The sequence below is a fragment of the Sarcophilus harrisii genome, chromosome 4 (assembly GCF_902635505.1).
Source record: "Sarcophilus harrisii chromosome 4, mSarHar1.11, whole genome shotgun sequence".
NCBI lineage: Eukaryota > Metazoa > Chordata > Mammalia > Dasyuromorphia > Dasyuridae > Sarcophilus > Sarcophilus harrisii.
In genome coordinates, this window is record NC_045429.1 from 347,496,335 (window position 1) to 347,508,113 (window position 11,779).

The 11,779-nt window shown below is 42.2% G+C and overlaps 1 protein-coding gene and 1 long non-coding RNA gene across 3 annotated transcripts in view; one reads left to right on the forward strand and one right to left on the reverse strand.

The window, feature by feature from the left end:
- The window catches only part of COIL (coilin), a 26,800-nt gene extending 18,667 nt beyond the window's left edge, over window positions 1–8,133 (reverse strand). Inside the window, exon 1 of one of the 2 annotated variants that reach the window (XR_001121136.3) lies at window positions 7,819–8,133. Coding sequence is in view for 1 of the 2 variants with exons in the window: in XM_003770600.4 (XP_003770648.2) it covers window positions 7,819–8,063 (245 nt within the window). In the remaining variant the exon portion in view is untranslated. The remainder of the gene's footprint in view (window positions 1–7,818) is intronic. The other variant, XM_003770600.4, reaches the window with a different exon arrangement.
- LOC116423321 lies at window positions 7,869–9,958 on the forward strand. The gene is made up of 2 exons (XR_004233876.1): window positions 7,869–7,943; window positions 8,553–9,958. It is a non-coding gene; the product is annotated as an uncharacterized LOC116423321 (long non-coding RNA).
- Window positions 9,959–11,779: the final 1,821 nt, after the last annotated feature.

An 11,779-nucleotide genomic window follows, 5' to 3' on the forward strand; every position in this document is an offset into this window, starting at 1 on the left:
TGAGAGGGAGAGAAGGCGAGGGAGAGAAGGCAAACCTTTGTAGAAATAAAGACTAATTTTGAAAAAACCAAACTCAGAATTTTATTTTTTATTCTGAAAGTAATATGTAATATTTTAATAAAGTAATAATGCCTCTAGAGTTTGCTGAATGGGTGTGGGTGGTGAGCTAGTCAAATCCACTTTAGGAAAATCAACTTAACAAATGAAAGGGAGGTAGACTGAAGTAGAGGACAAACCAGAAAAGTGATAAGGGCCAGGGAGACAGCAATGTCAGAGGGGAAAAGAGAGTTCTACATGAGAGATGTTGCAAAGATAGAATGAATAGGTCTTAGCAACTGCTAAGAGGGGGATGTTTAAGAGTGACGAGCTATGCCATTCTCCAATTGATAAATGTTCAAAGGATATGAACAGACAATTCTCAGATGAAGAAATTGAAACTATTTCTAGTCATATGAAAAGATGCTCCAAGTCATTATTAATCAGAGAAATGCAAATTAAGACAACTCTGAGATACTACTACACACCTGTCAGATTGGCTAGAATGACAAGGAAAGATAATGCGGAATGTTGGAGGGGATGTGGGAAAACAGGGACATTAATACATTGTTGGTGGAATTGTGAATATATCCAGCCATTCTGGAGAGCAATTTGGAACTATGCTCAAAAAGTTATCAAATTGTGCATACCCTTTGATCCAGCAGTGTTACTACTGGGCTTATATCCCAAAGAGATCTTAAAGAAGGGAAAGGGATCTGTATGGGCAAGAATGTTTATGGCAGCCCTCTTTGTAGTGGCCAGAAACTGAGTGGATGCCCATCAGTTGGAGAATGGCTGAATAAATTGTGGTATATGAATATTATGGAATTAATTGTTTGGTAAGAAATGACCAACAGGATGATTTCAGAGAGGCCTGGAGAGAATTACATGAATTGATGCTGAGTGAAATGAGCAGGACCAGGAGATCATTATATACTTCAACAACAATATCATATAGTATGATGAAGCTGAAGCTCCAGTTGATGCAATGAGGGTCCCAAGCACATGAGGCTAAATAGTAATTGGACCATACTCTATTAAAATATATGCTTGGAGAAAGAATGACCCCCCCGCCCACTCTTTGTGCAAGTCCTAATGTGTTGTATAGGAAATGACAATTTTGGTGGGTGGAGGCAGAGGGGCGGAAAGAGAAGGCTGGCTGGCTTCTGGTCTGGGTGGCTTCTTGACTCAGCTATACACATTGCTATTGCGATCTCCCCTTTATCTCTGATCCTTCTTCACCTCTACTGAGAATAAAGATTGAAGATTTTCCCTTAACCTGAATTCCTGACTCTGGCTGATTTTAAAATACATGGTCATCACATATGATGATCAATTCTGATGGACCTGGCCATCTTCAGCAATGAGATGAACCAAATCAGTTCCAATGGAGCAATAATGAACTGAACCCGCTATACCCAGCAAAAGAACTCTGGGAGATGACTAAGAACCATTACATTGAATTCCCAATCCCTGTATTTTTGCCTGCCTGCATTTTTTATTTCACAGGCTAATTGTACAATATTTCAGAGTCTGATTCTTTTTGTACAGCAAAATAACGGTTTGGACATGTATACTTATTTTGTATTTAATTTATCCTTTAATATATTTAACGTGTATTGGTCATCCTACCATCTAGGAGAGGGAGTGGGGGGAAGGAGGGGAAAAATTGTAACAAAAGGTTTGCCAATTGTCAATGCTGTAAAATTATCCTTGCATATAACTTGTAAATAAAAAGCTATTAAAAAAAAAAAGAAAAATTACCCATGCCTATGTTTTGTAAATAAAAAGCTTTAATAAAAATAAATTTTAAAAAAAGAAAAAGAAAAAAGTGAGGAGCTATGGATGATGCTAGTGATGAGATTAGATTCAGGGAACCAAAATGATGAGATTAGGGTTCCTGGTGGTCAGGGAGTTAAATGATAAGGTTAGTGGCAGGTTCAGGGAACCAAATGAAGAAGTTTGGCTCCCCTAAATCGCCTTGAGGATCTACGCAGGATAAGGAGTTGTGGAAACCCCCCCCCCCTTCTGACAGTGCAAAGGTCCTTCATAAAGAAATTTATGAACTCGAAAAGCTAGACTGATAAAAAGTTTATTATAGGCACTGGGAAGTCAGCCTTTGCTATGCATGAATAGAAAGGCTGAATTCCTTAATGGCAAGATCCCTACAGAGAAAGATAAAGTCTTGTTAGGGAACTAGGTGAAGGAGATAAAAAGAGGGTAACACTGAAAGAGAATATTATTTCAGTGAGCAGAGGTTTCCTTGGCATACCATGGGATGGCATGGCAGGTCCTCTGCGAGGATTGGGTTTAAAATTGGCTCTTTTTATAATAGAAGCCTTTGGCTACAAGTGGAAGCCTGCTCCAGATGAGGGCTGGTGGGTAGAGTCTGAGCTGGAATTGAATAGAAAATCTTACAATTGAATGCGTGTTTCTCTAATTCAGCTAGCCCCACCTACATGACAGAATGAAGCTGTCTTGAGGCCAGAGGCCAGAATTCAAGGAGACTCCTTCAAGGATTTTAAGAGAGTTTTGGGGCTCCTTTGTTACTAGGGTTGTAAGTCTGGGAGAAAAAAAAAGGATGATAGTACTCTGGACAGTAATAGTGAAGATAAAGAGGGGACAGTTTGGGAGAAAGATAATAAATTCAGTTTGGGACATGATGAGTTTAAGATTTCTGTGAGATATCCGATTCAAGATGTCCAATTGAAATGGACAAAGGATGGGGTCCTGTCCAGGTCATGAGGCCCCAGATATTGTAAGAAGTGTTTGCTTAACAATGTTAGGTTAACAATATAAAATGTATGTCGACATCTCCATTGTGTGCTCACCCACATCCTGAGCGAGAAATCGAGTCAATGTTTAACATAAAAATGTAACCTGCGGAGTAAGTTGCAGGCAGGCTAATAAATGTATCATATGATCGGGTCTGAGCAGTTTATCTCAGGTTGGTCTCTTTCACAATAAAGCAGATGCAGATTTGAGATTGGAAGTCAGCAGAGAGATTAGAGCTGGGCAAAAAGATCCAAGAATCATTTGCATAGAAAGAATTAAATTGAAGGGAATTAATGAGATCAACAAGTAAAAATCATATATTGAGAGAAGAGGGTCCAAGAAGAGGCCTGGGGGGCATCCATGGTTTAAGGGACATATTTAGACAAAGATCTGGCCAAGACTGAGGAGCATTCAGGTAAATAAGAGAAAAGTAGTGTCTTAAAAACATAAAGAGAATAAAGATATCAGGGAGAAAAAAAGACTCATTGATTGACAGAGTCAAATGAGTCAAAGATGAAGATGGAAAATAAGATCATTAGAGTTGGCAATTAAGAAATCACTGGTCAATGAGATGAACCAAATCAGCTCCAATACAGCAGTAATGAATTGAACCAGCTATACCCAGTTAAAGAACTCTGGGAGATGATTATGAACCATTACATAGAATTCCCAATCCCTCTATTTTTGTCCACCTGCATATTTTATTTCCTTCACAGGCTAATAGTACACTATTTCAAAGTCCAATTCTTTTTTACAGCAAAATAACTGTTTGGACATGTATACTTACGTTGTATTTAATTTATACTTTAACATATTTAACAAGTATTGGCCAACCTGCCATCTCGGGGAGGGGATGGAGGGAAGGAGGGGAAAAATTGGAACAAAAAGTTTGGCAATTGTCAATGCTGTAAAATTACACATGCATATAACATGTTAAATAAAAAGCTATAATTAAAAAAAAAAAGAAAGAGATCACTGGTAACTTAAGACAACGTTGTTTCAGGCAACAAAGGAAAACAGGACCAAATGACACAGAATGAAAAGAAAGGAAATAGAAGCACTTATTGTACTCACACTCCTCAAGGACTTTTGCAATACAAAAGAGAAATAAAGCTAGCAAGGCTGGAAGAATTAAAGGAGAGTTTTTTGAGGAAGCAGACCGTCATGTTTGCAGGCAGAAGGTAAAGAGTCAGTGGACAGGGAAAGATTAGTGAGTGGGGAAGACAGAAGGGATAATATGCTGGAGAAGATCATTTGTATATGTTTGCCTTATAAGGAGAAAGGCCAACTCTTCATGTGTGTTATTTTTGTTTGTCCTTTGTTCTCCTGTAGAGGACCAATACTGTCACAAGGGTAATGTCTCCACTTCTGAGTGAATTGGATTTAAGTAAGGCAGAGCTGCACAAAGCTGTCAGATTTATTCTCTCCTCCAGTCATGGAAGTTGACTGGCAATGGCCTGGCATGTAGTGGATAATCTTAACCTTTCTACATCAAGGTCTCTCCCAGACCAGTTTGTCTGAGGCAATGCCCTTTCAATGACTAAGAGCTGGATAAAAATTCTGATAGCCTCTGACAGAAGTGTAGATGATAGTGGCAAAAGGCAAGAATGATGTAAAATGAGAGAAGAAAAAGCTCTTGTCCAAAATTTCATTTTCAATAAAATGTGAGGCAAAGCTGTCAGCTGAGAAGGTTGGGGGAGGAACATGAGAGGTTTGAGGAGAAGTCTGGAAAGCTGCTGTAGTGAATCAATTAGGGAGGCATGAAAGGATTACCTTACCACAGTGATTGGGGATCATGTAACAAATTTGTAGTGAATTTAGTCAATACAATTTTGTTATTTTTTTCCATCCTCATTGAGCATCAAGTGAATAGGAATGAAGACAGTAGACTATGGGAATAATAGAAGGCTGAGCTTGCTAGGGCAAGACTGTTAATGGAATAAGGGAGGAAGAGCCTCAGAGGACAATATAATATAGAGGTTCAAGATGGGAAAGAGAGGAAGAGTACAGGTAGAAAAGGTCTGAGAAAGAAATGAGGGAGAAGGATTGAAGATTACTATGAAGACAAAGAACTGGGTTAGGTGATGAGAGACAGTGAGACAGTAGAATGAAACAGATAACTAAAAGAATTTCAAAATTCACAAACACAAAAGTAAAACATTTGTGGGAGATGGCAAGATCAAGAATATGAACATCTCCACAGATGAGATGAGTTGGTCAAGAGAAATTAATAAATTAAGGAAATGAGAAGTTAGAATGCTTGAAGGAGAATCAAAATTCATTATAAAGTCCTCTACTATGAGGGCAAGAGTTAGAAAAAAGAGAAAGTGTGAGGCAGGCACTGAATCCTTTATGGAAGGGGAAAGAAATTGTTCTGCGGTTGGTAAATAATAGCTATCAGAATCCTGACTGGTTGATAAGTATGAATTGAATGACCCTCAATGTTATGCCAAAGTTCCCTTTTAATGTTGTGACCCAGTTTCTCTAATGGTCCTATTTAGTTATTCTGCCTTAGTGTTATAACCTTTCCCTCTTAATGTTTGAGATAAAGGTTTTATAGACATTCCTTCTTAATGTTTGGCAAGATAAAGGTTTATCCATTTTAGATGTCATTAGAATATCAGTAACCTCCCTCTATTAGGTTATTCCCCACCTAGGTTCCTCCATTATGTCATTTGTTCTTGTTATTCCATAAAAAGCTTGCTGCCCGGTACTCGGGGCTAGACTCTTTGAGATCATAGTCTCGTCTAGCCCTGGGATCAACATGGATGCATTGGTCCCAGTATTTCTCTCCATTTAATAAACTTTTGAATTGGTCTCTAATCTCTTGTCTTGCTCAGTTTCTTCGGCATTACATCAAAAAAGGTGAGATTACTGAATGATAGAGACAGGAGAAGATGGAGTAAGGGGGAGCAAGGAGTATTCTAACTCTCTTATCAAGATCTGAGTTATGAATGAAAATGTAATTAATACAAAAAAAAAAAGCCTGGAAGGGGAAGTTGCATAGTCTAGAGCAGGGGTCCTCAAACTACAGCCCGTGGGCCAGATGCGGCAGCTGAGGACGATTATCCCCCTCACTCAGGGCTATGAAATATCTTTATTTAAAGGCCCACAAAACAGAGTTTTTGTTTTTACTATAGTCCGGCCCTCCAACAGTCTGAGGGACAGTGAACTGGCCCCTTATTTTAAAAGTTTGAGGACCCCTGGTCTAGAGCAATCCAGGCGTCAGTAGGAGAATTAGTGCTTCCTTCAAAGCTCAGCTCAAGCATCACATCCTAATTGCTTACTAGTGCCTCTTTCCTCCTCAAATTACCTTATATTTATTTTGTATGCTTTTTTGCATCTACTTGTACATCCCATGTCCAGTCCCTATCCAGAATTTGCCTGTCTAATAACACATACTAAGTACTTTTTAAACACTTAATCAAAAGTTAAGGGAAACACTCAAGTATGGAGATTTAGTATTGTATTTGTCCTGTGTGTAGGGGGTTGGTTGACTGGTTGTTGCCTTCCCTTCTTAAGAAGACCAAAATGGAATCACTCTGTTAGTCAGGTTAACAGTGAGTCTGACTGGCTGAACAGGCCAACATGAGCTCAGAATGCTCTGCCACAGGTCAAATACAAAGCCCTTATGAACATTTGGGGCTTGCCTCTCTAATTTTGCACTTCTCTCATTTCTCCTGAGCTAATTCAGTTCTGCTTTGTTCATAGATGGTGGGATTCTCTGAAGAGGGCACACCATGCTGGGCGGTCCTGTGCCGGTGTCTCCCATGTCATACAATCAATTCTAAAGTTCTTACGAGAGACCTTGAGGGTATCCTTATATCACTTTTTCTGACCACCTTGCGAGTGCTTGCCCCGAGCTCTCCATAAATTTTTTTTTGGCAAGCATACATTTGCCATTCAGACAGGCCGGCCCAAAAGAGCTGTGTTCTCTGCTGTAGAGGTAGAATGCATTAAAGCATTATTGTTAAAAAAAAACACACACCAAGAGGGAGTCCCTTGGCCCCCATTCTCAAGGAAGAAGTGATCTGAGGCAGAATGCTTGGCAGTTTAGTTTGAGAAATGACCTCGGTGCACGGGTTTAAGTTAATTAAGTACCTCCTACTTACAGTACTTCGGGATAAGAAGACAGTGGAGGCTCTCAGAGCTCCAGATTTAAGGAGAGACCCGTCAAAACTATGTACAGAAAGTGATGGGTGAAACGAGTGCTGGTCAGGAGTCACCAAGTCCAGTCTAGCTTCGTGATCCGGGACAAAACACTTAACCCTGTTTGCCTCAGTTTCCTCACCTGTAAAACGAGCTGGAGAAGGAAATGACCAAGCACTCCTGTGTCTTTGCTAAGAAAAACATGAATGGGGTCCTAACGAGTAAGACAGGGCTGAACAACAACGAGAGAATAATCGCCACAAAGGCAGGCGCAAGAGTTAAAGCCTCCCGCGTAAGTGGGGTTTTAGCAGAGCCCGGGCGTTAGTAAAGGAGGGCGGAGAAGTTCCGCCACAGAACGCCCCCGTTCAGCAGAGAAAGGGCGAGGAGGGCCGCCACGCCCCCTAGCGACCCGGGAAGGGGCGTGGCGGGCATAAGACCGCAAGAGGGAGAAGCAGGCTGGCAAAGGGGGTCGATTAAACCGACCAGCTGATAGAAAATTAAGAGCACGTGCTCCAGCCGGACCCCACGCCCACGGTAACGGGCTTCCGAATCCAAGCCGGTGCCCGCACGCGCACGCGTGCTTCCAGGCTTGAGCGTCCCTACCCCGGCGGAGGAGGGGCGGGGTGCCGCCTCATCGAGACCCATGGCCCCGGGACTTCGGTGGGGGTGGGGAAGGCGCGTGCTACTTAGACCCCCTCCCCCTCCCCCCAGCCAAGTCTGCGCACACGCCCGCCGCCGAACCCGGCCCGCGCCGCGCGCACGCTCCCGCCGCGCCCCCCGCCGCGCGCACGCTCCCGCCGCGCCCCCCGCCGCGCGCACGCTCCCGCCGCGCCCCCCGCCGCGCGCACGCTCCCGCACCTGAGGCAGTCGTTGTCCCGCACCAGGCGCGCGCTCTCAGTGGGGGGGAGCAGCCCCCCATCCAGGTAGAGCCCCAGCGCCGCCCCAGAGCTGAAGCCGAAGCGGTGGCGGATGAGGCTGGCCAGGTCAGTGACCACTCGGCATTTGGTCAGGTCGGCCAGGAGCCAGAAGACTGAACAACGCGGAGAGGAAGGGGGCGGGTAGTCGAAGTGGAGCCGCAAACGAACCGTCTCGGAGGCCGCCATCTTGTGCCGTGCTCGACGGAAGCCGGGAGGCACCGGCAAATCTCCGCTGCGTGAGAACGTCGTGACGGGCCCCCTTGGTTGCCCTGGGGACGATATCGCCACCTTCTGACGCAGTGCGGATCCTGCAGGCTCTCTAAGGGAGAGGATGGCCGGGAAGGAGGCGGGCTCTTTGGAGAGCTCCCTGTAATTGGAATGACTGGGAAACTAAAACCCAGAGAGCTCGGATGAGCCTTGCCGAGAAGCTAACACAAGTATAGACCATTACAGTCAGTTCTAGAACCGATGATTTTAGGGGCCCCTTGCCAACCCGGCAGTGAGTTCAAATCCAGCCCCGTACTTATTATTAGCTGTGTGGTCCTGAGCCCTCCTGCCTGCCTCAGTTTCTTCTGCTGCAAAATGGGTACAATGATAGTACCAAATGAGATCTTATTTGTAAAGTACCTGGCATATTTTTATGCATTTTCCCTTTTTTTCCTTCCTTCCTTTCAGTTTCAAGTCTTGGGTTCCGGTTTTCACAGTCTGCCTCTGCGGCCTCATTGATTACCAGCGTTACTTCCCTCCGTGCGCCTCCCCTTCTGACCTTCCTGCTGTCTCTCGCACGTGGTACTTGAGCTCCTGCTTTTGCACCTTCCTCATGCACCAGCATTTACTTCCTCCTCTCCACCTCTTGGAATCCGTGATTCCAGGCTGAACGCTGAAGTTCAGACTCTCAGCTGCGCTCAGACACTTAAGAGCTGGGGTGGATGAGGGATGGGGGTATCGATGAAGACATTAGGCAGGAACGGGTGGGGTTCCTTTTCTCCAAAGCAGGCGTTCGGAGCGAAGGAATTCGCCAAAGCCAGAGGTTATGGTGGTAAAGAGCATTATTGTTTAAAAAAAAAAATACACCAAGAGGGAGTCCCTTGGCCCGCATATCATTCTCAAGGAAGAAGTGATCTGCAAAAAGTCATTTTTTGAAGACCAGTTTTATGCATGAATCTAAAGGAAGTCCAAGTAAAGGTGAAATCTTACCTGCGGTTGTGACTTTCACCTAGAAAGCTTATCTTGCTCTGAGAGGATGCAAGACCTTTTGGGTTTGTAGATCAAAGGAGACATTTTTTTGTAATTTTACATAATTTTACATGGCTCACTCAGGTCATACAGAGTTAACTCTTGTTAGAGTGATCTTGGCATTTCACTTAACTGGTAAAATGCATGTAACGGTGCAAACTACTTTCTGTAAACTAAAAGGCAGGTGATCAAGAGTTGCTATTTTTCATCCTCCTGAAATGTCGGTAAGAGACCAAGGGGATCCCCTTGTCTGGAATTTGGCAGATTGCTTGGAATGGATGCCACTGGTGCTGTTAAGTTGATAATCTTTCCAAAGCAGGTTGACTACATCTTCGTGAAGGCGAGCTAACTAGTCCATTGCCAAAGTTCTCCTTGTTCCTTGCCACCAAAAGAAAAGAGAAAAAAATGAAGGTAAAGGCTGAACTTATCCATAGACACATATGTTACTCCTCAGTGAGAGTAGGCCACACTGTTTTGCCAAGAATCAGAAGAATCACTCTGGTTAATCAAGGACAGTTAGAAGAAATATACCTTATTCAGGATTTTTTTTTTTAACAGCACCCATTTTACCTTTCTGAAAGCATGGTTAATGGAAATGTCAATGAATTACTTGAGAAATACAATATTGTGTCAAATAATAGGCCAATATTTAGTGAATTCCTACAGGACACCCACATGCATACCACTCTGCTAGGGGAACCTGATAAGGTCATTTGAACCAACTACTCTCTACCCTTGAGGCATGTGGAGTGATTACTTTGATTTACTTTCAGACAAGGAGTGTATAGATTTAACTTCATGTTCCCTCCATACTTACTGTGAATAATTATTTTGGCCCAAATAGACTCACTGTTGAATTTTAAATTCAGAAATTGAAGCTGGAAGTAGGTTTGTAAGCAGCTGTGAGGAATTAAAAAAAAAATCACACCCCAGGGAAATGTTTTAGATTGTTAATAGTACATATCAATCTCTATCGGGCCAGCTCTCAAACTTGACAGTTTTTTAAATGAATTCAGTTTTTCAGATACAAGCTTAGAACAAAAAAAGGAATCATTTCAGGTGACTCAATAACCATGGAGAGGCAGCATGGCATAGTGGAAAGCCAAATCCTGGATTAGAAATTGAGACATGGCTTTGAGTCTCTTCTCTAGCAATGTGACCATGGGAAATTCACAATATCTGGAACATTCCCTTAGAATCTGTCCCTTATAAAGTGGGGAGGGTAATTATCACACCACCTTCCCTCATAGGGTTATTGTGTGTGAAAATCAAGTGAAATAATATCTGTAAATTACTATATAAATATCAGTTATTATTTGAAAAGTGGAGAGAGTAGGACTATCCTTTTTTTTTTTTAATAAAAATTTCTAAGACCCAAAGAAAGTTTCTAGCAAGAATTGCATTTACAATAAATAGAGCACCATCCCTGAAGTCAGGAGGAGTTCAAATCTGGCCTCAGGTACTTAACACTTCCTAGCTGTATGATCATGGGCAAGTTACTCAACCCAACTGCCTCAGCAAAGGAAAAAAAAATTAATTTACCATTCTTCTTCTCAATCAGTTATCCAGCACTGACCTATCGGACTTGCCTTCCAATTACAGAGATATTCCAAAGGTTTGTGGAATCACAGTGATTTTATTTCTTAACTAGTTGTCCTCCACCCATATGCTCCACATAGTTTTCTCTCTTTAGAAAAATGACCTAGAAATGATCAAGAAGAGAAGATGGGTTTATCTCTTGCCCCAGAAAAATATTTTTTAAATAGTCTTTAAAAACATTCCAGAGACACCAGGCTCGTCGGCCCATGTTGGCTAATTTTACAACACATTTTCATTTACACATCTGGTCATTTGGAGAATCATAGCATCAAGGATCTGGAGTTGGGAGGAACTTTCTGTAATGTCGAAGAAACTGACAGAGATTAGAGACAAATTCAGTAGTTTATTAAATGGAGAGAAATACTGGGACCAGTGGATCCATGGTTGATTCCAGAGCTAGACAAGAATATCATCTCAAAGAAGCTAACCCCGATGTTGGGAGAGCAAGCTTTTTATAGAATAAGAACAATGACGTAATGGAGGTACCTAGGTGGAGATAATCTAATGGAGGGAGGTTACTGATATTCTAATGACATCTAAAATGGATAAACCTTTATCTTGTCAAACATTAAGAAAGAATGTCTATAAAACCTTTATCTCAAACATTAAGAGGGAAAGGTTATAACCTAAGACAGAATAACTAAATAGGACAATTGGAGAAACTGGGTCACAACATTAAAAGGGAACTTTGGCATAACACTTTCAAGATCCCTGAATCCACTCTTTTTACTCATTGTAAACTGGACATTAAAAATGTCCAGCTGTTTATCTGGGAGGAAACTGGGAAAAGGTGGAAAGGCCCCTGCTTAAACACAGTGAGTCAAAAATCTATGCTCCCTAGGTGCACCTAATCAGTTTGTCTCAACAGGGAAGTTACTTAATCTGACTCAGTTGTCAGAGCAATGAATCTTCCAAACTAAAGAAGTACACTATTTTCTTCTAATCTAACTCCTCTCCCTGATAAGGTACAAATTCAGGTGTAACTCAATTTTGGGGGAGACAGAAAACTGAGGGATGTCTGCCTAAGAACTTCCCCAAACCCTCACCAGAACTTCTTTCATCATTAC